Source organism: Lepidochelys kempii, chromosome 11 (genome assembly GCF_965140265.1).
Source record: "Lepidochelys kempii isolate rLepKem1 chromosome 11, rLepKem1.hap2, whole genome shotgun sequence".
Classification (NCBI taxonomy): domain Eukaryota; kingdom Metazoa; phylum Chordata; order Testudines; family Cheloniidae; genus Lepidochelys; species Lepidochelys kempii.
In genome coordinates, this window is record NC_133266.1 from 9,302,386 (window position 1) to 9,329,743 (window position 27,358).

Genomic DNA, 27,358 nt, shown 5'->3' on the forward strand with positions numbered 1-27,358 from the left:
GGAAAAATATTCTATCCATTAAAAGCTTTGACCAAAAAGAAACATGATCATTTGTATGTGGTATAAATGTATTGCATCCTTCTATGCAACAGATGTAAAGTATTACGTTCAGAAGATTATCTGAGTGCAAACACTTAATAGGGAAATAATTAAATATAAGAAAATTATGCTGGTTTACACACCTTAACATTTACATTTTAAATTCTACAGTACAGAACTCTCTTGCAAACCTCAATTATAGAGAAAAAAAATTGTTAAGTTATACAAAGAACTAGAGAGAGGTGTAATTGTCCCAAAAGAATGATTTTTGTGCTATTTGAATTAATCTCTTAAGGGCTCAAACTTGTAGTCTTTACTCTGGCAAAACTCCAACTTGAATTAAATCCAACTTTTGTCTGATTAAGGGGCTGCAGGATGAGATCAGCAATGGGAAAATAGGAGGGTTTTTTTTTTTTTAATTAAAAACATTTTGTCAAGTGATGAACTGAAAACTTGATTGTTTCTATATTTATGTTTAGAAGTGGACGGATGGTAGTTACGAGTTTCCTACTATCTTTCAGAGATGCATTATCAGATCAAACATTTTAAATTTACAGCAAGCACATTTTCTACAAAACACATTACATGGGGAAAAATGAATTTCTTAAAAACTACTGCCAAAAAATAATCAAATCATGACATTTTACAAGGAAATAAAAATTGTATGCGTTATTACCATCCCCTTTTTTAATGAACTCAGTTGCACAACCGTTATAAATACTTGATAGAAATTTCATCCCAGAATGGAAAGATCTGTAACTCCTTTAGTAGGAATGCAGAGGAGATGACACTGCATTATATATGATACAAACTAAATGCGTTGCTACACAGATTTATTTTATGAAAGTATACAGAAGACACGAGTGTTTTCACAAACACAGATGGATAACTGGTATATACAAAAAGGTAGAAAATGATGAGGCAAATTGTGTTCTCAGTTATATCTGTGCAAACCTAACGGATTTAAGCAGCATTGCTAAGGTGGTACTGAGAGCAGAATTCGGTCTCTTGGTATCATCACATAGCACTTTGAGTGTCATTGGTTTGTAAGTTAATTTAGCGTTGCATTAGAAAAGGGAAGACAGTTTCTGTATTTAATGAACAACAGAATGACAAAATAATTCAGTTGTAAACCAGTTTAAATTACCCGGCATAAACATAAACAAAAGGGAGCTGTTTTTAAACAAATCAGAATAAGTACAATGTGGCATGCTGGCATATATCTTGCTCCAAGAGTACTGTTGGAATCTCTGAGATACAGATTTAAAGGTCACTGAATAATGTAACACAGAACACATTGGGCCCCAATTCCCTGATACTCTGTTCCTGCATCAAGTGCAGAAATGAGGTGGGACATGCGTCAAAGGTGATGTTTTTGCATCTCCCTAATTCTGGGCTGTGTTGGGGACATGCCTGACTGCTGGCACAACTGAGAGCAGACCCCGCATCATTACGTTGGCACAGAATATCCAGAGTACTATGTGCTCTGGTCATGCATATTTGCTCCCCTTGCCTGAGCCACTACACTTGCTCTGGACTGGCTAAGAAACACCCCCCCTAACAATCAGGGTATTCTGCAAGGGCCATCTTTGACACTGCCAAAGCAGGACTGGGGCCAGTGTTTCCAAGCTGTGTACAGCTTTGTAATATGAAGTAAGCTTAAACCAGTAATCTTGCTATCTTTGAGCATGTAATCTCCCTTTTATTTCAATGGAAATTATACATGTTTAAGAGCTACATGAGTGGAGCTATAACAATCTCAATTTCAGACACCTTTTTTTTCAGTTGCAGTGAAGAACTCTAGTTAGACTGAAAGACTAGTAAAATGTCTTATCTACAATTCAGAACAGTTTGTCTGAAACCTGCTTAAGGATTAAACCTTATTCTTCCAAGAGGTAACTGATTTCAGTGGGACTTCTTATGTGAGCAAGATACATAGGATTTAAAAGTCTATGCCACTTGGTTTCATGCTATTTAGTGGGATTGCTCGCTATTTGATGATGGCTGAGGTTTTCAAAGATGACTAAGGGGATTGGGCACTCAATTCCCAAGGACATTCATTGGCATTTGACAGCAAAACTCACTTAGGCCCCTTTGAAAATTCCAGCTTTAGTTCATTTTTAAAAGGGGAAGTTAGGTCTATTTGTGGCTTGATTTTATCATCTGTATGGAGGCAAAATTCCCACTGGCTTTAGTCTTCTCAAGGACAAAGGTTATTTACTGTGTTGTGTTTGATCAAACTTTGTGCAAATTTACAGGAGCTAAAAATGTAGAATATATCATAAGAAGTGGAAAAGGAACGTGTAGTCTAGACCTTCACCTTTATTACAGTGAAATGTAATTTTTCAGTTCTTTCAATTATTCTGTGAAATGCATCAAATTTGAACTGTGGCCTAAAAAATTCTCAAGGTCAAAGTCAGTTCAACTTATAATTATTTTTTTATAGAATCACTAGATTAAAAAAATCAATTTTGAGGGTTTGGGTTAAATAACAGTCATTTAATTCAACCTCACCCTAAGTTAAGGAGAATTTCAAAACACCCTATCAAAATGGGGACAGATAAATGATTGGCAATGTCATTAATGCCTCCACTCTGCTTTATGAAAAGGACAACTTTGCAGCTAAAATACTGGGCTAACTCCTCACTCAGTTCTTGCCAGCTAAACTCCCACTGCACCAAATCTTGAAGTCCTCACCCAGCTCTTATTAAAGAAAAACTCCCACTGAAATCAATTGATTTCAAAGGCAGTTGCACATGTTCAATATCTGAAGATTTGGCCCACACATTCAATGGGAATTTTGTTTGAGTAAAAGGTGGGTAAGAATCTCAGGATTTATCCCATTAAAATCTAAATATTAATAGTGTGAGCACAAGCACAGGGACTTTAAAGGGAGTCTTTCCCTTGGCTTGAGTGAGATTTGGACCAGGCCTTAAAAAATTATATATTGGAAAATGATACATTTGCCATTTTTATTTAAAAAGCCCATCCAGTGCTAATTTTGTGTTGATTTTGTGCATCTGGGGTTTGATCCTGCAAGGTACTGAGTGGGATTTGGGAATACTCAGCAATATGCAGGATCTGACCAGTAAGGGTCCGATCCCAATCACCTGCAACTCCCATTGACATAAATGGGAGTTGTGAGTGCTCAGCATCCCTGAGGATCTATCTCACGTTACACAGCTGATCCATTTGCAGGGTGGAATTAAGAATGCCCTGGATCACCCTTGGTTTGTTTGTACACGGCTCATGATGTTCCTAAAGTACATAAACAAAATTAAAAACATTCAATAAATTAAAATAAAAAAGCATGTTAAACCAAAACCCCACAGTAATGAAAAGCACATGCCAAGTGCTGGCTGATATGCATGACAGCAAATGTTAAAATGGTTGTAAACAAGACTAATATTAAGAAGCAGATTCATGCAGTTAGCACTTGTTCACCTGACTGCCCAACAGAATCAGCAGTGGAGAGAGCACTAGTGGACCTGGAATGACGTCGAGAAGCTGCAAGTAAAAGGAATGGCAACACCCACAAGATTAACACACAAGTACCCAAGACAGAAAATGCCACAGTCCAAAAGGGATGCACACGATTACTACCAACATGGGTGTTTTATAGTGAAAGGAAATGCCGCCGCGTATGAATGCACAACAAGTACAGTGCAAGCCCCAAGGCAAAATCTCCATCGGCAGCTTCCTCCTTTCCCCACAACCACAAACACAATGTGTGACAAACAAATACATTGTTTTTAAGAATACCAAATTGTGTGCAGTTCAGCAAAGACTGGTGAGTGTCAGTCATGTTCCAGAACCACAGAACCTAAAAACAGCTAGTATGAGAATGTGGAACATTTAACCCCGTAACAGGATTTAGATGTGATCAATCTAAATCCCAAAGTGAAGCCAAGAGGAATGATTAGAAATTGTGCTTGAAAATATTTCTCACAATATTCTACTCTATGTACAAGAAACAATGTCAATGACAAGACCAATTTCAGTAGAATGAGTTGTCACAAAAGTGTAAGGAGTCAAACCGGGAAATAAATAAGCCACTGAGCACAGCTCTTTTGTTAAATATTTTAGTTTTACACACACACACACTCTCTCTCTCTCTAGCCATTGTGGCTATGACAGCTATATTGTAACATTTTTGCACATAGTTATTGTGTTTATATAAATATATTATATACATACATATATGTATGTGTGCGTAGAGAGTGTAATATATACACACACATACTCAAAATGTTATAGCAACAGACCTTTATATAGTAGCAATGGCTGGAGTTAAGACTGAATTCCACCTTCCATTTTAGCCCCTGATTTTCAGTGGTTCATAACTTCTTTGACAAATTCCTTTAGAGCAGAAGTTTTCCATTCTTAGTTTCAGCACAAAGGTGATTTGTTTTTGAATGTTGGAAAAAATTTTGTTCAGCCATTTCTGAATTATGCCAGTGTTTTTAAAGAGCTTTTTCTCATATATCTAGCAATGCTGTGCTCATATAACTCAAAAACACATAAATCTAGAAACTCTAAAAGAAAGGCCCAATTCTGTACTCCGCTCATATGAGTAATTCTCAGTCAATACAATAGTTCTACTGAAGGCCTTATTCTTCGATTGTCGCTATTAATACTTGAAGAAAGTTACATTTGAACATGGCTCTTAATTTATAATGCTACATCACATTGTCAATAGTGCACATATATGCACATTACAAGAATTTAAAGGAGTTTTTCTATTTAATTGCCAAACATTTGTAAATGTAACATTAAAATTACATACAAAAATGAGAAAGGAAAAAAAAGTTTCTCAAAGCAATGGGAACTTGGCCATAAGGTATTCAGGGTGTGCAATGCAGTCTATAAAAATGGAGCCTAAGGCCCTATGCATTTATTCAAGTAAGCACTGATATCAAAAATGACTAATGAAAGTAAGGTTTGCAGGATCAGTAAAGAGTTACATATTAAGCTCCACAAGGCAGACCCTCCTTATACATATACGGATCTTCCTGCAGGATCAGGGCCTAAGAAGAAACAAAGGAATACAAAATACCTATACTTGAGCAATGTGGCCAAGTTAACATTACTGCGGGAACTTTATGTTCCACATTTCCTAATTTAGATCCCAGTCCTGCAAGCTGCTGAGTGCGGGCAGATATTTACACTTGCATACAGCCCCAGTGACATCATGGGGGCCATGTGAAGCCACTTGAAAGATCAGGCTTTTAGTGTGATATGACCAAAACATTAGGTTACCACAGGATTTTTATATTTAGTAGAGTCCAGTGGCATTTAAGTTAATCTTTACAATGTGAGTAAAATGACAGTTGGGACACTTCTCGGAGCACCCAGGACTGAAAGTCACCTTGTTACACCTGCCTCCAGAGTGAGAGAATCTTACCAGTACCCACTAGGTGTTAGCTCCCTAACACAAACAGCCTGTCAGCTACTCAAGCACTCTCCTCTGGGCTATACCAGCCTTGTCTTTGCCTTCCAGGTTGACAACAGATGCAATCCAGCCCCTGAATACTTTTGAAGTGCCTCTCTGTGGTACCCAGCCCATGATCACGGGATACCCAGAGAAATCCCAGATCATCTGTTCCCCAAAGAAAAGTTCACCATTGTTTACCAGTTTCATCTTAGACCATGCTCCTGTAATATGCACAGCACCTGAGTTCAATTATAAAACAAACAAATGTATGTAAGAAAGAATAGAGATTCAAATAAAAACCTAAATACACAAGAACAGACCTTTGATGTACACCTCAAGATAGGGTTTCCTCCCCACACCTGCTGCTTACCTCTCCCTGTTAGGGTACTGTCTACACTAGAAACGCTACAGCGGCACAGCTGACGGTGTGCCGCTGTAGTGTAGAAACTTACTACGGTGATGGAAGGGGGTCTTCTGTCACTGTAGTAAATCAATCTCTCCAAGAGGCAGTAGCTAGGTTGATGAAAGAATTCTTCCATTGACCTAAAGGAGTCTACTTTAGGTCAGCTTAACTGCGTCGCACAGGGGTGGGAAGATTTCCACAGCCTTAAGCTATGTAGTTAGTTTAACCTAACTTTGTAGTGTAGACCAGGCCTTAGTTTCCTTCTCAAGTCTCTGCCAGCTCTTCATTATCATTGACTTTGAATGCTATCAGAGTACTATTTTATGACATACAGTACACAATGGTACCCTCTGGAGATAGGGGTGTGGGAGTGGGAGACACCTGTCTGGAGGAGTTGGTCTCAAGATATGTGAGGAGCATATTCTCTGTAGTTGTATCTCACAATGGCTAGGACCACCAGCATGACATAGCCTTTCAATAGAGTTCTTCCATGACATTATGTTGGTGTACCCCGGAGACCCCTGTATCCCATTGCACCCCAGTGCACTCTGCGAGTTGGCATCAAGAGGTACTTGTGTCACAACACTGTGTTAAAAACACTGTGTTAATTACTGTTTCCATGAAAACGTTACTGAATTCAGTAAGAATACTCTGGCTGAGTCACATAGTTTTGGCTTAAACTGATGTATGTACACTTCTTTCAGGTAATAATTCCACAGCAGAAAGTTTATGACTTGAGGCACTTATTCCAATTTATGACAGTCATTTCAGTGAAAATACACAAAAGTAGACAAATAAATTGGTTGTACCACAATTGTGCTCGTTTCTTATTGCACTGGAATTTTCTGTCTATTTTTTTCTGTAGTGGTTTCTATAACAAAATTTACTCACTGAAGTGATAATCCCCAGGCTACCACATCCAATGTTACATTTTAAATTAACTATTTTTCATCTATGTAATAAAAGTAATCAAATATAAAGTGAAACAATTTGTATAAATATTTTGTAGTATATAACTTAATAATCAATGTATGGGTCAGATCTTCAGCTGCCATAAATCAGCACAGCGTCACTGAATTCAATGGAACACGGCCAATCTACAGCAGTTGAGGATCTAGCCCAATGTATTTATCTTTAGATCAAGGACCTGAAGGAAGTATTTCCACCCATATATTTTTGAGGTTTCATCTAACATACTTTCACTAAAAGGAAAACTTATGGCATACACCAGTACCAACATAACGCCACTGAATGTAATAAGTTGCTGCTGAAACCAGGCATTCTCCATCCAGTAAGTTTATACAAAACAGCAGCATCATCATAATCAAAAAGGCTGACAAAGGAGGTGCTATCGTCATCATGAATAGGTCGGAATATGAACAAGAGGCTGCTCGGCAGCTCTCCAACACCACTTTCTACAAGCTGTTACCCTCTGATCCCACTGAGGGTTACCAAAAGAAACTACAGCATTTGCTCAAGAAACTCCCTGAAAAAGCACAAGAACAAATCTGCACAGACACACCCCTGGAACTCCGACCAGGGGTATTCTATCTGCTACCCAAGATCCATAAACCTGGAAATCCTGGACGCCCCATCATCTCAGGCATTGGCACCCTGACAGCAGGATTGTCTGGCTATGTAGACTCCCTCCTCAGGCCCAACGCTACCAGCACTCCCAGCTATCTTCGAGACACCACTGACTTCCTGAGGAAACTACAATCCATCGGTGATCTTCCTGAAAACACCATCCTGGCCACTATGGATGTAGAAGCCCTCTACACCAACATTCCACACAAAGATGGACTACAAGCCGTCAGGAACAATATCCCCGATGATGTCACGGCTAACCTGGTGGCTGAACTTTGTGACTTTGTCCTCACCATAACTATTTCACATTTGGGGACAATGTATACCTTCAAATCAGCAGCACTGCTGTGGGTACCTGCATGGCCCCAGAGTATGCCAACATTTTTACGGCTGATTTAGAACAACGCTTCCTCAGCTCTCGCCCCCTAATGCCCCTGCTCTACTTGTGCTACATTGATGACCTCTTCATCATCTGGACCCATGGAAAAGAAGCCCTTGAGGAATTCCACCATGATTTCAACAATTTCCATCCCACCGTCAACCTCAGCCTGGACCAGTCCACACAAGAGATCCACTTCCTGGACACTACGGTGCTAATAAACAATGGTCACATAAACACCACCCTATACCGGAAACCTACTGACCGCTGTACTTACCTACATGTCTCCAGCTTTCATCCAGACCACACCACATGATCCATTGTCTACAGCCAAGCTCTACGATACAACCACATTTGCTCCAACCCCTCAGACAGAGACAAACACCTACAGGATCCCTATCAAGCGTTCTTACAACAATACCCACCTGCTGAAGTGAAGAAACAGATTGACAGAGCCAGAAGAGTACCCAGAAGTCACCTACTACAGGGCAGGCCCAACAAAGAAAATAACAGAACGCCACTAGCCATCACCTTCAACTCCCAACTAAAACCTCTCCAACGCATCATCAAGGATCTACAACCTATCCTGAAGGATGACCCATCACTCTCACAGATCTTGGGAGACAGGCCAGTCCTTGCTTACGGACAGCCCAACCTGAAGCAAATACTCACCAGCAACCACACACCACACAACAAAAACACTAACCCAGGAACCTATCCTTGCAACAAAGCCCGTTGCCAACTGTCCACATATCTATTCAGGGGCCTAATCACATCAGCCACACTATCAGAGGCTTGTTCACCTGCACATCTACCAATGTGATATATACCATCATGTGCCAGCAATGCCCCTCTGCCATGTGCATTGGCCAAACTGGACAGTCTCGACGTAAAAGAATAAATGGACACAAATCAGACGTCAAGAATTGTAACATTCAAAAACCAGTCGGAGAACACTTCCATCTCTTTGGTCACTCGATTACACACCTAAAAGTGGCAATTCTTCAACAAAAAAACTTCAAAAACAGACTCCAGCGAGAGACTGCTGAATTGGAATTAATTTGCAAATTGGATACAATTAACTTAGGCTTGAATAAAGACTGGGAGTGGATGTGTCATTACACAAAGTAAAACTATTTCCCCTTGTTTATTTCCCCTCCAAACAAACAAAGCTTTTGTACAACAGGTGATGTATTCTGTTGGATATGAAATGACATTTGGTCAGAAACTGTTCTTGTAAACTGCTGGAAATGGCCCACCTTGATTATAACTACAAAAGGTTCCCCTCTCCCCTGCTCTCCTGCTGGTAATAGCTCACCTTTCCTGATCACTCTTGTTACAGTCTGTACGGTAACACCCATTGTTTCAAGTTCTCTGTGTATATAAAATCTCCCCACTGTATTTTCCACTGTATGCATCCGATGAAGTGAGCTATAGCTCACGAAAGCTTCTGCTCAAATAAATTTGTTAGTCTCTATGGTGCCACAAGTCCTCCTTTTCTTTTTATAATTGACCTTAGAAACAGAACTACAAAAGTAGTATCTACTGCGCTGCTTATTTATTATCTCTCACTGGCTCCAATATCAAATTGGCTCCATTTATAAATCAAAAGGTGATCCCTTCTATCTGCTAGCCCCATAAACTCAGCATGGCCTCTGATTATTAAGCTGGCATCTGCCACTTCTCACCAGCAATTAAGATTCTGTAGACAGAACAGAGCTGGTGATTTTGTGGTAGTCTCCTGAGTCAGATCAGGAAACCATCTCATTCTTCAGTTGCTGCTAGCAAAGCAAAAACCTTGCCGTGCACAGTAAAGCAAGTAGACACTTTCCCTTTGGCCAAACTCATAAAATCGCATGGCTATCAATGGGAGTTTGATGAGCACACCACCAGGATACTACTTAACCCAATGGGGGCAGAAGTGAATAAGAAGGTGGCAATTTTATGCAGTTGTTTTATTTTGAATACAATAACCACACACATTTAATATGACATTTTTCATTCAGATCAACCCCCACCTCCAAATAAAACACTGCATTTCAATGTATGCCTGTATATTTTCACTAGCACCAACACCTTCTCACAACTGGATATGTATGATCATACCAGTAGTTACTTTATAGAATGCCAACCAAGGGGCCCTCTTCATAAACACACTGGTGTAGTATAGGATAGCTTTGTGTGTCCAATTATCTTCAAATATTGATAAAACTTCAAAAATTGATAAATATCTGAGCAATGTGTGGCCAAATACTTACCGTGCATCAGAACCTACTTGAAATATGAATACAGAGATACTAACTCACTACTTCAGTTTCTTTTTCAAAATCTTTTGTGGTAATGTAATTTATTCTGGGTAAAGCACATTATTCAAAACAGAAGTAGCTGTGATCTGAACATAGGGGTCCGAGAAAGGTCAGATTCATGATGCAGTGCCAGAAAATGGCATCAACAAAGATATCCATGCTGATGCCTTAAGAACTACTGTTTGCTCATCCTGTATGTAGAAATCACTGAAAACTCCCTGCGATAGTTCAAAGGTCACATTCTAGATCTACAGATCAAGATGAGAAAAAAACCCAAACAACAGAAATGTTGTGAGGAAAGTCACCAAACACACAGGCTCCAATTCTGACCTCAGCTACGGGGCACATGTTCTTATTGGTCTGATCCAAAGCCCAGTAAAGACAACAGAAATCTTTCCATTGACTTAGTTTAATGTGCTTTGATCAGACCCTATCTCAACAACAGTTCTGTGTGTTACCTGCAATCTTGATCTCACAGCTTGGCTTGAGAGTGATTTTCAAATAATTTGGTTTAAATATTTACATTCTCTCCCTGCTCCCCTCATTTTTAATAATGTGCATGTAATACCATTGACTTCAACAAGACTACTAACCCTGACTGAGGATTGCAGGACTTGGTCCATTTCTTTCAGGGTAAATTTCATCCATAATTATTTCAGATCTAAATCAGTTTTGTAAAGAGATGTTCAAAAAAAAAAAAAAAAAAGGGAAAGGTTTTCACAGTTCCCCTTTCAAACTCAATTTTTTTTACCTACATTATCTAATGAAAAAAAGTCCAAAGTATTGGGATGGGAACCTCAAGTATCCCAGTCCACATTAACATTTTGACTAGTTAGCAAAGTATCAGGGGAAAGCATGAGAGGGGGAAAAAAATTTCCTAATGAAGCCTCTTATGGAATACCCTTTTTCAGATTAAGCTAAGGGTTCCAGTCTACTTCCATTAAAGTCCATGAGAATTTTGGCATTGATTTCAAAGGGGAGCAGAAGCATCCAACTCCCATGGATGACAATCTGAGTCTTTCCACTGACTGTACTGAGAGTTGGATCAAGTCCTAAAGAAATAGCCGGAGATTAAATGATAAAACCAATAATGGCAACACCACTTATACTGTTCATAATTCAGTTCCAAAGACAAGATCAATCAGGAAGTATAACAAGTTAGTCAATTGTCAATGAAATTTCAGAGTAATGGCAAGTTAATGGAATTAGCATAGTACCCCCCAATACCGCACACTGCCAAGAGTACTTTTCTTCCTATCACTGAGCCAAATATCCTCAGATCTACACTGCAAATCTTGACTTTCATGTTTCACTCTCCCCCACATGCTATACAAACACAGGAAGAGAGAAATTAACAGAGCTGAGGACCAAAGAGGAGCATTTCGCCCATCTTGTTTTACCTCCCTTCCCGGTCTGACTGGAGCACATAATCCACAGAGAGCTCAGTTCATTTACTTATATAACTCTTGCTTCCAATTCTGTAAATTAAAGTGAAATCAAGCCCAAATGTGTATTCCGGCTCCACTTACATATTACTCCATACAATTGTACTTTGTTACCAGTTATAAAGATAGATCCTACAGCTTTTGCATATACCAAGCCTGCCAGATGGAATCCATAATAATTTCTTTCCCCCAATTTGAAAACCAAACCCACAGCTATAGAATTGCTATGTAAACAGAGAGGCCTCAGAGATCAACTGTATTTTGTCCTGAGATGATAAACAAAGCTTTTGTACAACAGGTGATGTATTCTGTTGGATATGAAATGACATTTGATCAGAAACATTAACTATCCTGCCATTTCAGCCCTATGAAGAACAAAAATGGCTGCATATGATAAACCGTAATGATATTTTATATTTGTACTGTACGTTTAAACTGAATGACCATGCTAATTTCAGTCCTCAGCCTTTCAGAGCACTAAAGAGGCTCACACTTGAGGAGAATTTCCATCAGAATGGCATATCCAACTTACGAATCAGTGGCTGATGGCGCTGTATAGAACCTTTAAATAAAAAGAATTTTGATCTCTTAACTGAGGTTTAGTGTGAAATTATTGTTTCTCTTTTTGTATCTAGCTTTCAGATCAGTTCATGTATAATTAAAGTCACTCTGCAGTAGGGTTTGTGGTGCTGCTAACCATACTCTGAGCTGTACAAGTAGGATTGCTTTCATAGTTATCCATCAAAACACTGGAACAGTCTTTTTAGGTGAAACATAGCAGAGGTCTGTACAAATGGACTTAAAGAAATTTAAATTATCACAGGAGTTCAGGATCAAGGGACTTTCTACTAAAAGAAAACATTGAGAACCAGAATTGAAACATGCAGAAGAGAACAGAAAGGAAGCAGGGCTGGAAAGGGGGAGTGTAAGGAAGTGAACAGAGGAAGGAAACAAGCTCATTCCACCTGGCAGTGTCTTGGACAGATAATCAGAAAGGGGAAAGGGAAATTGACCCTTAAAGCTCCAATGCCTACATGTACTCACCAAGTGGAGGGAAGCCCCGAGCAGGGCTTGTATCTCGACTGCTCTCACGGCTGGTATCGCGGCTGCACCCCTGACTCATGCTGGGTCGGGGGATACGGCTGCTCCGTGCTAGCATGCAGCATGGAGAGTTTCAGAGAAGGTGAACAAGTTTAATGAGGACAGACAGCTTATCAAGGCAAGTCACATTTCTGTTAGTTAAGGTAATTATTACATTAGTAATTATCATCTGCTACAGCCACCTCAGGCTTTTCACAAACCAACTGTGTCACATGCTGAGCTGTTTTTTTAACTGGAAGTTTCAGCACCATTGAATGTCTGGCTGGCACAGTATGTTTGTCTCTCAGGCAATCCAAGCTTTGTAATTTGAGTAGAGCAGGAGATCTTCATTCATTTAAAAGAGTGGCTGAGCTCTACTGCTACAGAAGCATGCAAAACAGCTGAGGCTAAAAGAAACCTTTCTGGAAGAATATTTGCTTAATTACAAAAAAAAAAAACAGCCTTTTAGAAGAAGGGGGAAGCGTTTGTAACATGATCAGAATTTTTTTAAAAATTGTCACAAAAGAGAAAGCCATTTCTATGTGTGTTTGGGCTTTTGCAAGGATAGTTTTCTCATGATCAAATTTTTAGGGGAAAACAAGACATTGCAGTGTAGAGATTTACAGAGGTAAATTCCCCCTTGAAAGATACTGTGAATAGAGAGGGTTACAAAGCAGTTTTAATTTTAAGACAACATGGGTTTTAATGGTTTCTGTCCTTTTACCAAAAGCTGCTTAATTTTAATTGCCCAACATATCTAAAAACAGAAATACACTTCACAAAAGTCCTTGTCGTGCACTCCTTTCCCCAACAAAACTCTCATTGGGCCAGATTCTGATCTCAGGCACACTGATAATTCTGCTGATAATTCCACAGTCACTCCATTGAAGATGTATTGAGATCAGTAACCAAGATCAAAAAGTGGCCCACCAACGTCAGTGGGAGTTATGCCTGAATAAGGAGAGCAGGATTGGGCCCTTTGAGGGATACTTAACCTATCAGTTAAGAGTAAATTCTTGAATAATTTAAGTTCGGGGTAAAAAGTGAACAATAAAACTGCCTCATGTAAACCGTAACTGGATTATTCCTTTGTAAACTCTATTTTATTTGGATATGGTAGCAACATGCCAATGAGTCATAATTTATAAATTAGTTCTACATAACAAAGAATGCACTGTATCACATTTGTACATGTAACAAAGAGAACCTGAATTACAATTAAGCTTTGTGAATTTATCTTGAAATAATTAATGACTGTACAGAGTCTTTTCACTGTACTAGTCTTTGGAAACGAGAGTAGCTACTTTTAAATGAGTAGTTAGGAAAGGCCCTGAAGGAACTGTTCACAGTGCCTGGACTAAAATCAGGTCCTTTAGCTTTGTTTTGGATGGCCAGGCTGCAGAGCTGCACATACCTTAGTGCTGTCACCTACTCTGCCTGTTTGCTCCATCCTCAGTACTCAGCAGGATGTTCATATTTGCAAAAGTATGTCGTATGCATGCCTTTGAGTGCAGAGTCTTATAAATGTTTATAGTTCCTGCTCACATATGGAGGAGGCTGGGGACAGTGCAAACAGAGCCACGGTAATAGAAAAATTACCATTCAGCACACCGGGACTATTTTGTAGAATCATCAAGGAATGTGATAATAAATTGAATATTTTTGCAGTCCTCGTTATTGAAGAACAGAATATTAGGGATGAGGAGGACAGAGTCAGAGAAAATAATCTGTTTTTATATTATCAGTTAAGTGCTGGGCCTTCAAAGTATCCCTTGACGTATAACAGAACAGGACAAAATAGAATCCTTCCCATATAGAGTAAGAAATTCAGATATAAACTGTTGCCAGATTCCTGGTTTCTCAATTCCCTTCCAGGTTTCCAAAACCTAACTCATACATCTGTTTGATGAATTAATGGTTCTGATGTCTGAACTCTGATGTTGAACAATACAAGATGAACTATAGACCAACTTGATAATAACACCACCATGCCCAGAAGCCAAGAAAGTTACGAAGGAGATAGAGAGGTGGTGTTATAATAAGTAGGATTATCATGGAGTGAATGAAATTAGGACCCAAAAATACAGACGCCTCAGATAAAAAAATATATAGGGCAGGAACAGGAAGCTTAAGAGTGAACTACGGGTGAAAAGGAAAACTCCCAAACATAATCTACATGAGAAATACACTTACTTGGAACTATGGGGTTCTCTAAAAGTAGGACTGTTCACTCTTGGGTCACATGCTTACATGTAAATCTTGACAGCCTTCACATGGAGGTAGTTTGCACAGGCATCCATTTATCACAAACACTTTCATGAAATGTATTTTTCATCTGTCAGTCTTCTTCCTGGTTTAAGCACCCTAGGCCTAGCACATATTCTCAGTGCGACAGACGTGATCACTACAGAATGAATGATACAGGCAACACATTTTTCTTTATTAATGGATTAAAAACCCTGCATGCAGTATGAGGCATTTGTACTCTTGGATATTACAAATCAAAAGAGAATACTGGGATGTGAGGCCACCCACTAGACACAATATCCAAGCAACCAGAAAACAACAACAACTTATATTCTGATTTCCTGATGTAATGAGTGATATTTAAATACGAGACATTTACGCTGGTGGAGAGAGATATACACAAGGGAAACAGAATGAGCGACTGGAATAGAAGGACCACAGAAAAGAAAAATGACATGAACTCCCAGGGATTTGCCTTGCAGTTCTCCATTGCTGTGAATAGGATCACTTTAGGTATAAGACAAATAGTGGCTGTACAAGATGCCACATTTCAGGGGTTGTCATGATTCAGAGGGGAGTCTGTCTGCAAGAAGAAGTCATCCAGACAGAAAGGTCAGACAGCCAGAAGGGTTGACTTCAGGATCCCATTCCAAAAAAATATGGACCACAACGCAGGCGGCCAGTTGGACAGAAGACAAGTTCCAAAATGAGGGAAAACTAAAGAGCCGGGGGAGACAAAATGATACGGGTGGATGGATGCAGAGAAAGAAAGCGGAATCTGCTATTTTGACTCAGGGGAAGTGGGGCCCTCTTAAAAAGAAAAAAAAAATCACTTTGGACACCACTGCATCTTATAGGCAGGCCCCCATGCAGGGCGTGGCATGAAGCCTGACCAGCCCAGTAGAATCTCCAAGAGACATGATAACTCACAAGGCACAGTACATCCCATGGGTGTCCATCAAAGAAAGGAAGGCATCCGCTGCTACACCCCTGGCCAATAGGGAAGGGGAAAGAGGCCAGGAAAGGACTATGGCCCTGGTTCTGTGCCCCTTTGGCGGGCTACCGCCACTACCACTACTAGCCACACAAAGTCTTTGCCCTCAGAGGAGCATAAAACCTGCCCCCGTGGATGGCCTCTGCATGGACTATCCCGGGGGTGGCGCAAGAGGAGATGAGCTCCTAGCATCTTCCCTCTCTTGCATACACAACACAGACCAGTCACAATCTGGCCCTAAATTACTTACTCAGAAACCACACAAGTCAGTGGCTGAGCCAAGAATAGGACCCAGGAGTCCTAACTTCCAGGGCTCTAATGGTCTGATTTTTCAACACTAATGAACATCCAAGACAGCTGCAAGAGTTGGGCACATTTGAAAATCAAGCCATTTACTACTAAACACTTCCCTCAAAGCTAAGGCTCCGATTCAGCACAGCAGATAAGCATGTGAATAATGTTAAGCCTATGAGTAAGTCCCACTGTAACTACTCACTTGCTTAACATACTTAAGAACCTTCCTGAATCAGAGCCCGAGAGAGCCTATCAATAAGCGTAGGATGTACTGGATGGGAGGTGCTAGTTGATTAAATGGGCAGCTCTATGACTGGTGAGGGTAAAAAGGATCTGAGACTCTTAAGAAAGTAAAATATAAAATAATTTAACAACCAAAATACAGGGTAATTAATACCTGGGGAAGAGGTTGCAAAGAGGACTGTGCGATCTTAAAGTTTAAGTTTCAAAATATAACTCAATCCAAACAAATGTTATTGCTTTGTCTAGTGTCTAGTTTTTTTAAAGGTCCAATAAAGCTGCAGAGTTTCTACATTTGAGTATTAAACCAATACAAAACTCAAAAAACACCCTGATTCCAATGACAGCACAAAAGAATAGGCTTCAACCATCAACCCGGAAGGAAAGAAAAGACTGACAGATTTGATAGAGTCCTCACACTCCCAAGGAACAAGAACTGATGATTTTTGCAGGGGAGGCATATAAAAGTGACGGGATATAAGTTACACTTTTATACGAAATTCTCCAAGGCTCCCATAATTTAGTTGAATGCACACAACCCAAGAGTGATTTATGCAAAATAAATTCCCTTCAGATAATAAGGACTGTTTCAAAATAGTCCATGTAACATGATTATCAGCATAAACATGGTAATATCAGAGTTTGTTTCATTTTAACGGACAATACCAGTTTGCAGAATGACAGTAGAATAGTTAACTTCAGTAAGTAAGGGGGCAGCTTGGATTTTAAAAACACTAAACAAAAAAGCACAATATATTTATACAGACATAATAAAAATAGATAACATCAGAGGAGAAGAAATTTTAATTTTGCAAAATATTCACCATAAATAATGTAAAATTTAATGGATCATAATTCAGGATATACTCTTAGAGAGACCTAAGATCATTTCAATAAATCTGAAATATAAATAAATAAGGAGTACTTCTATGTTGACATCTAATATGTTATACACTGAGCACGGGGCTTAAATTTAAAAGATGATGGCTAAAATCCTAGCCCTATTGAAGCCAATGGCAAAAACTCATTTACTTCAACGAGGCTACAACTTCACACAATGAGTTTAGCTGCAACTTCTTATAAGCTCTGTAAAACTATATTATCCTTTTTTTAATGAAAAAATCATTTCTAAGAATTTCTTTTCCCGTGTAAACTTTGGTTAATTTCTGCAAATACTCACATTAGCGGCACTAAGTATAGCTTTGGCTTGTCCACAGAACATATACAGAGAATCATTTCTGCTTTCATTCAAAAGGACAGCTGTGTTTGTGAACATCTCTGGAATAATGCTTGTTCAACTGATTTAAACCGAATTAGAGAGATCACTGGTAAATTTGAAAATAAAAGTGCATACAGAATATTTATACAACAGCCAATGTGTCTCCACATAGACAAAAATATCTGTGAGCAAAATACTTAGCATGTGAATCTAAAATGCAATCTAATAAAAGACTCCAGGATGTATGAGGTGATGCACATAAACCGTTCATCGTGCCATATTTCCCAAAACAGGTCCCAATCCTGCAAGGTGCTGAGTGCCCTCTGACTTCAATCAATTCCCAGAGATTTCAGCCGGAGGGTGTTCAGCATTTCACAGGAGTTGCTCAGCTCCTCGCAGGATTGGGCCATACAGTTGTATTTAAGCGTGAGATTTTTGCAATGGTGGGCTTTCCCCTTCACTTAATTCTTTCTTCATCCTGATTCAGAAATAACAAAGATGATGCCACAATTTCAAACAGAAGGCACGATACACTCTTTTGACCCACTCTGAAAACAGATATCAACAAGGAAAATTAAAATGACGTTTTAAAAACTGAATCACTAATAATGTTTCCTCACATTGAAATTAATTTAATAATTTAAGGATTCAAAAGTGCATGATGGTAAAATGCAGTCATGTAGTTTTCTTGTTAGCATGAATTACCTTCCCTTGGGCAAGCTGGTCGAGATGTCATGTCGGTAAGAATTCTTACCTAGTCCTATTCTGTTGGGGCTTGTCTCTCGGCTGCATCCCTGACTTCGAGGGATCTTGCTGCGTTTCTCTGAGGATGATGGCACTGGTGGGACTCTGGCTGTTCCACTGGTCAGTCCACCGTATGCACTTCCCAACAGCTTGCCAGGGGAACTAGACCGGCTGCCAGCTACAAAGGAACCAGAAGTAAGGAAGCATGATAAATCTTCTGGACAATTCAAGATAGGGATTTTAATCATTTTTAAACAGGGCCTGAAATAAAGAGGGCTCCATCTAAGAGACTGATCCAAAGCCTGCTGAAGTTAAAGTAAGTCTTTCCATGGGCTTTGGCTCAGGCCCTACACAATACACAACTCAACAATTGGGCTTGTATTATTCAGCCTGTCTGGCCAGTGCATCTAAAGAACAAATTTTTAGATAAAATAATCCAGTGGGGGAAAATTAAGAACCCCATCTCAACAACAGAATTCTAGTAGATTAAGATAAATGACCCAATCATATATAGCCTGTGGATACGTCACCACAGCTGGTCATCACAAACATTTACTTTGTATATGTGTTTGACTGGTTAAAATTAAATTGCTTAGCTGTAAGTTTGCAGCTGGGTGAACTATTTGTAACATATAGTAATATCTGGTCAATTTTGTCTGTTCTTGTCTATTTGAATTGTCCATGAACAGATCACATTTTTCTAGACTCTGATCTGTGCAAACGGCCTACTGACCAAGATTTATTCACACAGAGTATTCAAGCTGTTCATTAGTTAATATTTGAAATCTGAGCTGCATTTGGCATTTCTGACTGGACACATGGTTTCCACGGTATGTTTCTGTTGTCTGGTTGGATCTAAGAAACTCATAGAATCAAGTTTTGGGCGGGAATGCTCATGTTTTCAAACTCCAAGTTTATTCTCCCTGATGTTTGCTTAAAGCTAAGCACAAAGGATTTTAAAAGAACTGGACTTGGGACCCTTTTTGCTTCCTTAGCTGTATAAAGACGACCTTGAAAATATGTGGTAGCTGTGAGCTCTACTGTCAATAAACTTGTTTGCTAGAATATCCAGGGAAAGTACTTCTGAAAGGCATGCAAAGAATCAAACAAGTATAACATTTTGAACAATATTCATGGGTTGTTGTTTTTTAAATATTTTATATATATCCAGCTCTAACCATTTCCATCAGAAGATTAATTCACACAACTAATAATAGATGAGACAGAAATTGATCTGGAGTCTCTAATCTAAAAGTTTACACAACTTTATTAGTTGATAGAAAAATACTTGAAACATCAGAGTTACATTATAAACTTACCTGCCCTTTCCTATTCTCTGCAGGGTGACATTTTGCAAAGATTGAAGCTCTGAAGTCATGTATTGCCCCCCACAACCACCACCACAACATATGGCACTGGGAGCGCGCCAAAGCTCTGAACATTTGTGACTGATTTTAAACACATGTACCTCCTCTTTTACACTAATGCAGCACTCTGAAGGCCAAATACTCCTCCAAGTTACACTGGTGTGATTCCACTTCAAAGGGGTTGAACTGATATAGAACAATTTGACATCTAGGGTTTAAATCGCAGGATCTTCTTCGCAATTCCTACAGTAACTTCACAAAGGGGTGCCCTCATTACACAGAACGTATGTTTATCACATTAATTATCATGGAAAAGCTGAAGTGATCACAATACAAATCTGACATTTTGATTTTATTTTAAGAACATGCCTTTTCAACCTCCCACAGTGAATAATGTGGTGGGGGACCCGAGATGTTGAAATAGTTAACAACTGTGAACAAGAGAGCACATGAGAAAGAGACCGTGAGAAACGGAAAATGTTTCTTACCACCAGCAGGATTAGCTGATCTGGATCCTTGTTTATGAGAGCATACCAAAGGACAGGCAAAAAGTGGATTAAAAGACAGTAAGACAATACAGAGTTCAGCATGCATTATGTTATACATAATGTGAACTGATTTATTTACAAACATACACTACTCCTAAGCCTCTGCAAAATACAGTGAGTTAATGTGCTGATAAGTAGCTGGGCCCAACTTGCGTACATTTTTCCACTGCCACTTAATTTCTCTAGGCTCATAAATTTCTTTGAGTGAAGACAATCATCTATGGTGGGCCAAATTCTCCCTGACTTACAGCTGGGCTACTCTGAAAAAGGCAACAGGGTTGCCCAGCACGTGAGTCAGAGGAGAATTTGGCCCTATATCTGTATTACATTTGCACTCTAGAGTGGTTTATTTCATGCAGAGGTTGGCCTAAGAGATGGTGTTCAGATCCGGGTTTGGCTGGCGTTGCGATCTGATGCCAAACTAGGGTTAGGGATCGGGTTTAGATTTGACTGCCTTGAAGCTGCACAAGCCATTCCAGAGAGATTTCAGCACCAAATGGGAGAAGCCTTGAGAGATCAGCTGATCTAATAAGATTTCCACCATCGTGAACTGAAATCCTTCTTGAGATATTTCAGCTTCATCTGAACCGGAATCAGGAAAAAGGTCATTTCCTGCTTGGACTGGACATGGATCCAAAGCCATTGAGGTGGGTTTGGATCTCTGCATCCAAATCCCAGACTATCACCACCATAGTATGAAGGTGTTCAAGGCCTGAGGTTTTCTGTTTGAAACCATCTCCAATATAATGACTTTAAAACTGTTCCCTCCTCCCTCTAGCCTGACATTCAGTGAAGAAGTGATGCCATGAACAGAGCAGACATTTTTCAGTGAGGCTGCAAAGCAAGACAAGTCCTCATAACAAAGAGTCCTCTTCCCACCTTCCCACACAAACTTAAGATTCCTCAGTCTATGAAGAGGCACTTCCTCTCCTTGGAAACATGCTCCCCATATGCAAACCTTCTGAGTTCTGGGTCAAAATTCTCCTCTCAGATCCATATGGCAGATATTCTGCTCTCCCCTCATGGGGGAATCATGCCATGCAACCGGAACTTCAGAGCCAGGATATGCCATGTGGATCAGAGAGCACATCTTTTCCTCCTAAATCTATGTAGGATTTTACACATTAACTTAGACAGCTCATTCTTAACACATATGGAGATGAGATAATATAAGCAAAAGAAGCTTGGGAGAACAAGAACCCAACAGACAGTAGCAGGCTGGAGATACAAGGAAGGTGTCTCACTAAGTTGTACTTTACAGAAGTCCAATATATATTATCTAGTCTGATATATAGTAACAAACTTTACATGACTGGAATTTTTTGGTTGTGCTGTGCAATGAACAGAAAAACAGCAATTTCTATGCTTAAGTATTTAAATCTCAGGCCCTATTATTTAACGACGACTTGGACCGTGAGCTCTTTGGGGCCGACTGTCTTTCTGTGATATGTGCATGCAGTGCCTAGCACAACGGGGCCCCATTCTTGGCTGGGGCCCTCAGGCTATGCCACAATACAAATAAGAGATAATATTAATAAATATAGCTCCTTCCCATCCCTTAAAAGAAAAGCTTCTTACGCTGGGACTGTGAAACTACTTTAGCACGGCTGCGGCCTCGGGTATCGGCAGGCGTTGAGGTAACACTTGTGGCACTTCCAGAGCTTTGCCTCCTCGTACGGATCCGACCTGGGGAATGCAAAGAAAAGTGGAATGTTAGCAGCTTGGCCCAAGGGGAAACTTTGCTGTGGCTTCTAACTTGCTGTCTGTTCTATATTGAATTTTTTTTTTGCAAAAGTAACAACGATAAGAAATGAATTCCCTGGAGTGGCACTTGCAGTTTAAAACGCAATCAAAATTGTTTTTGACAAGAAGGAACAAAGTTGCTAATATGGGCATAACAGGTGCACCCAGAAAATCTCACATTTGGGCACCAATGCTTTCGTACCCCTATCTACGCTTGCAAACAAGCATGCCTCAGTGACAGATTTTGCTAACACCACCTGGCCATATGTATTTGTCTCAGGTGTGCCCATTATGCTCATGTTGGAAAAGTCATCTCTAAGAGTTACCCCTGGTGTATATAAATTCAGCATATTTACCCCCCAAGTTAGTGCAGCTTTAATTGTAATGGAGAGTCCCATGCAATGCAATCAACGCTGTGCGAGAAATCCTGTACCTGCCCTTTATTTTTTTAAGCAAAGAATTGGTATAAAGTTTCTTGTTCAGAGTCCTTTTTATTTCTCCCTCACAGAAATTTTAGCTGGAAAAGACCCATTAGTTTGTTCAGTGCATGTCCCTGCTTGGTCAGGGCTGTTCCCGACAGTATGTTCTTTCCAATGCTTGGACACAATTATGAGTCTTTAGTTGCTAGAAAAGGAATGATGATTAAGACCAACAAAAAGAAAACCTCTGTCCGTACTTTTCAACACCTCCGTTCTCAGCCAAACTTGAAACAGTCCTGGGACTGATGCCAGTACCAACACTGCATTCAGAGAACAAGTTCAAGTTTCAGGCATGATAATCAGAGGAAATAAAGAGGCATGTAAAAGATTACACATTCTGGACAATGTCATCCACCGATCACATAAATCTGTCGCCACTGTTGTTGGTATCGAACATTTACATGGTACCATAAATGTAACTGGGGCATTACAAACACAGATAGATGCACACTTCCTGCCCTGAAGAGCTCACACTTCCTATGAGACAAGACCAATGCACACAGGACAAGACAGAGGTCGGTAGTTTGGGATTGACTGAACAGACTGACAGCTATGTTTTTTCTGTCAGAGCTCTCAGAACACTGGTAACATGGCTGGAAAACACTTCTGATAAGCCTGCCAGACAGTATTTCTAACAGGAAACTTCAGTTTCAGAGGAAAAACAAACATAAGAACAGGTTCACATTTGGAGATGAGAGGTGAGAAACATGGGTTGAATCTGAATTTAGAATACATGTATTTTCAGTGTCCTGTTTTAAAAACAATAGCTAAGTAGGCTTCGGAATTTACAGAGATTTTCCCATTGAAAAAATATTTCTAGACTTGGCACAGTAGAAATGCTGGGCCAGATTCTCTACAGCATTGCAGCCCCTAAGCACTGCTCAGGAAAAGGGGCCAATATACAATCACCACTGCCCAGAAGAGAGTTCCTTTTGGTGGGTGTAAATATAGTGATCCGGGTCTGTATCTGCTGCCTTGCTCCCCATCTAGCACAGGAGGGGGATGCATCAGCGGGGAGTAGGGGACATGGCAGAACGCTGCTGTGCTATCCCTATCCCGGTGTAAGTTCCATTAAAGACCGAACGTCAGTGGTGGAACTGGCAGCAGCTCAGAGCATCACATGGCTGGGACTAGCCCCAGCTCCCTGTCACTTCCTCTGCACCCAGGAGAGCTCCAGCACAAGAGAATATCTAGCCCCATATGTTCCCTGCCTCAATGTGGTAAATTCTATGCTGACTTACATCCCACTGATTTTGGTGGGTTTGCACAATTTGTGCAAAATTTGGCATGCAGGCTGTGCTCTATTTCTAGACTTCAGTGGCAGCAGCAGTACTGTGTGTGAAGAAAAGAAAAAGTGAGGGTGACACAGGCCCATATCGTATCTTTGGAGGTGGCAACTCCATACAAGAGTTTAATCTGTTCTATCTTATCCTTCAAACTTTTTGAGATACCGATGGAAAGGACTGAGAACTGTACAAAGTACCGGATGGCAACTGTGCTGATAAGCTGAAATTCAACGCCTAAACTGTAACGGATTTCACAGGGAAATAGCATCAGTAACCTGTATGTGCTAGAGGTCAGCCTGCCCTGACAGTACGGATAAGATGGAAGGAGTCTGACATTTTCCTTTTGCGTGCACTCCCCCACTTTTTTCAGTTCAAGGTCCCAGAATTTTTCTGTTCCTCCTGTGTCTGATAAAATAAGAAATTGATTTCTTAAACAGCAGAAGGAAATCGGAACTAACTGTAATAAACAATTGTTCTACATTTATAAAACACAAGGCTAAACTCCAAGACATCAAGATGTTCCTGCGGAAGAACCAAGATATCATTTTTCTTTTTAAATGCCAGCCCCATTAAGTAGGAGGGAAAGAGTTAGAGGAACAGAACACAAATGTCAAAATAAATCAGTGCATGTTTGTTTCCAGCCATGCTAATAAAGCATTCAGGCCCAATCCAATGCCTTTTGAAGTTAATGATAAGACTTCCCTGGGCTTTGAATCAGGGCTTCTAAGTAAAAGTCTGCCTTCTGTTTTGCTTGGCAGATCTCAACACTGATATCTGGTCTTTCTACCATGCACAAAATTCTTGCTGAATTCAGTGGGGGTTCCTCACATGTTGGGGGAGAGATATCAACACTGAGAATGGCCACCTTGATCTGAGAGCAGAGTTTTATCCTTATTTTAGTAATAGGACTTAAATTTTCTCATCCTCTTAAACAGGCACTGTATTTGTAACTGAGCATGTAACTGTATTGAAAGACAAGCAGATGTCCCACCACCATGCAAGTGAGATTGCGGTTACCTAATCCACAAACGTGTGGCATTCTCCCCATTTCCATATGCTTGCCTGACATGGTGCAAGCCCAGCAACTGATGAGAACTAAATTAATTTCAAGCATTGCAGAGTTGTGACTCCAAGCATAACACGATGCTATCCCATCTTTGTTCCATGATACTGTGCCATTATATGAAAGCACTGAAAACTCATCTCCCATTGATACATAATGATGATATAAGGGTAGATATATCATACCGTTATGATAACAGGTCACTCTGGGATTATTTTGTCCCAGACCATTTCTATTGAATCATATGAAATGGCAGAAAACTTAACACAGAGGTTGCCCAGTGATGGCTTGTGCCCTTCTGGAACAATGAGTTCAGCAAAATTCAAACATCTGAAAACTGGGAAATACAGAGTGAAGTGAAAGACTCATGCAACCTTAACTCTGGAGCTGACAATGGCCCTGGGAATTACCTCCACGCACTCTAGCTGCATTCACTGTGTTATGTATCACTGCATTCAATGGTGGAAGAAGAAGTTGGCACAGCTTGGAAGAGCTGTGCTTGTGACATGAGACGATCTCGCTCTGAGTCCCCACAGGTGATTATCAAAAGAAAGAGGTACCAGTGTGCCTTGCGGTTCCAGTCTGCATCATTTCAGTACAGAATTGTGTAGGTCTTGTCAGTAGCAGGGCCCTGGGGGCTTCTTGCCATGGGTGTTGTCAGTAGTGAGGTGGGATATAAGAGCAGTCTGTGGATTCAATGATGGGTATGGGAAAGTTTAGGTTTAAGTGCTATCCTGTGAGCTAGTGTGAAGGGGTTAGGAAAGGGTATAAAGCAGTAGTTACATTTTACAAGGGTGGTATTCTGTCTGGGGAGCAGGCTGACCGTTCGAACACAGGGCAAGTGCAGGTAGTACCTGTCCATTAGTGAAAAGACCAAGTGGGAGTGTGCATGTTAGTGGGGCACCACCCAAAGAGAGCAGAGTTAAGGTTCTGGGGGCATTTCCCTTAACTCTGTACTTCCTGGTTTTCAGAAATGTGAGTTGAAGAGGAGCAGGGTCCCCAAGATCCCGGAAAGCACAGTGGGCAGGGACAGGGGTTCAGAGCACTGCAGAGGGGTAGGGCTCCCCCAGATCCCAACATACACACGGAAGGGGTGAATTCAGGGCTAGCAAACCCCTCCATTCCTAAACTCCCATCTTCCTCTGCTACCCGTCACATTCTCCAACCCCTTGTATCTTCTCCTCCCCCAACCCCTACTCTCTTCCCCCTTACCTAAGCCCTCCAAACCCTTCCCTCCCCTTCCACACATTGCCATTTATCCCCCTCACAATGCCCCCATCCTTTGCTGCAGACCCAGACCTATCTTCCTCTACTACCGCCTACCCTTGCCCCCCAATCACCCTTTCCCTCACAGTCAGTATTCATGTGTGCAATTTATTTTCTTTTCAAAAAATAGTTTCAGCACCTTCTGAATATTTTGCTATACTCAGATTACGTTTCTGAAAAATAAAATATAATAATAAACTAACTAACAAAACAAACCCAAACGCCTTGACATAGGCAGATTTTCCCCTAAAGTTTACAGTTCATTCTCAGATTTCTGCCCAGGGTGGCTTTCAGAATTCAAACTTGCTAGAATCTGTGAATTTAACAAAATGCAGGTTTTTTCCTGGGGCTGTATCATGGGAACTCCTTGCTCAGCTGTCCTCACATTTGAATCACTAACCCCAGACTACGCTCCCATGAGGCACAGCAAATTTCAAGAACCCGCACAAGCACATGGACATCAGAGCACTAAGGAGTCCTCCTTTGGGACTTCCCGTCCTTAGCTAGAACAGAGCTGGGGCTCCATTATAATATTTTATAAAATGAGAGGGAGAATGGAGGGGACAGGCACTCATCTCCATCAGCACCACAGCAGGCTCAGAGGGGTGTTAAGTGGCCCTTCATCTCAATGAGATGTTCTCAGCAGAAAGAAGAAAAGGAGTACTTGTGGCACCTTAGAGACTAACACATTTATTTGCATCCGATGAAGTGAGCTGTAGCTCATGAACGCTTAAGCTCAAATAAATTTGTTAGTCTGTAAGGTGCCACAAGTACTCCTTTTCTTTTTGCGGATACAGACTAACAAGGCTGCTACTCTGAAATCAGCAGAAAGAGAATACCTCATGGAGATGAATGTAGTCTGAGATGTGTGAACTGCTCCATTCACATCCCTGGGTGTTCCCTTCCCCTCTCCCCAGTGCTGGAGAGTTTCTGACCTGTGTCAAGTATAACCTGTTCTCACCTCCTCATCCCAGTCTCAGCAGTGTGTTCTTGGTGTATGCTGAGCATGCCTCCCCCACCCAGAGGGGCAAGGTTCCCCAGATCCTGGCTCATATGGGGGGATAGTGAGAGGGGCTTAGATACCCCCATAATCTGAGTCACAGGAGGTGGGGGCAGTTAAGGAGGGGTCAACCCCTCACAGATGCGCATGGGCTCCTAGATCCTGGTGTGCAAACATGGGGGCAGGCAGCTGGGC

The 27,358-nt window shown here is 40.6% G+C and overlaps 1 protein-coding gene across 1 annotated transcript in view; it reads right to left on the reverse strand.

Moving 5' to 3' along the window:
- CLASP1 (cytoplasmic linker associated protein 1) overlaps positions 1–27,358 on the reverse strand; it is a 267,087-nt gene that overhangs the window by 78,390 nt on the left and 161,339 nt on the right. Inside the window, exons 21-24 of the mRNA XM_073305074.1 lie at positions 21,905–22,012; positions 18,422–18,589; positions 12,638–12,745; positions 3,484–3,546 (exon numbers count right to left, since the gene is read on the reverse strand). Of these exons, the coding sequence (XP_073161175.1) occupies positions 3,484–3,546; positions 12,638–12,745; positions 18,422–18,589; positions 21,905–22,012 (447 nt within the window). The remainder of the gene's footprint in view (positions 1–3,483; positions 3,547–12,637; positions 12,746–18,421; positions 18,590–21,904; positions 22,013–27,358) is intronic.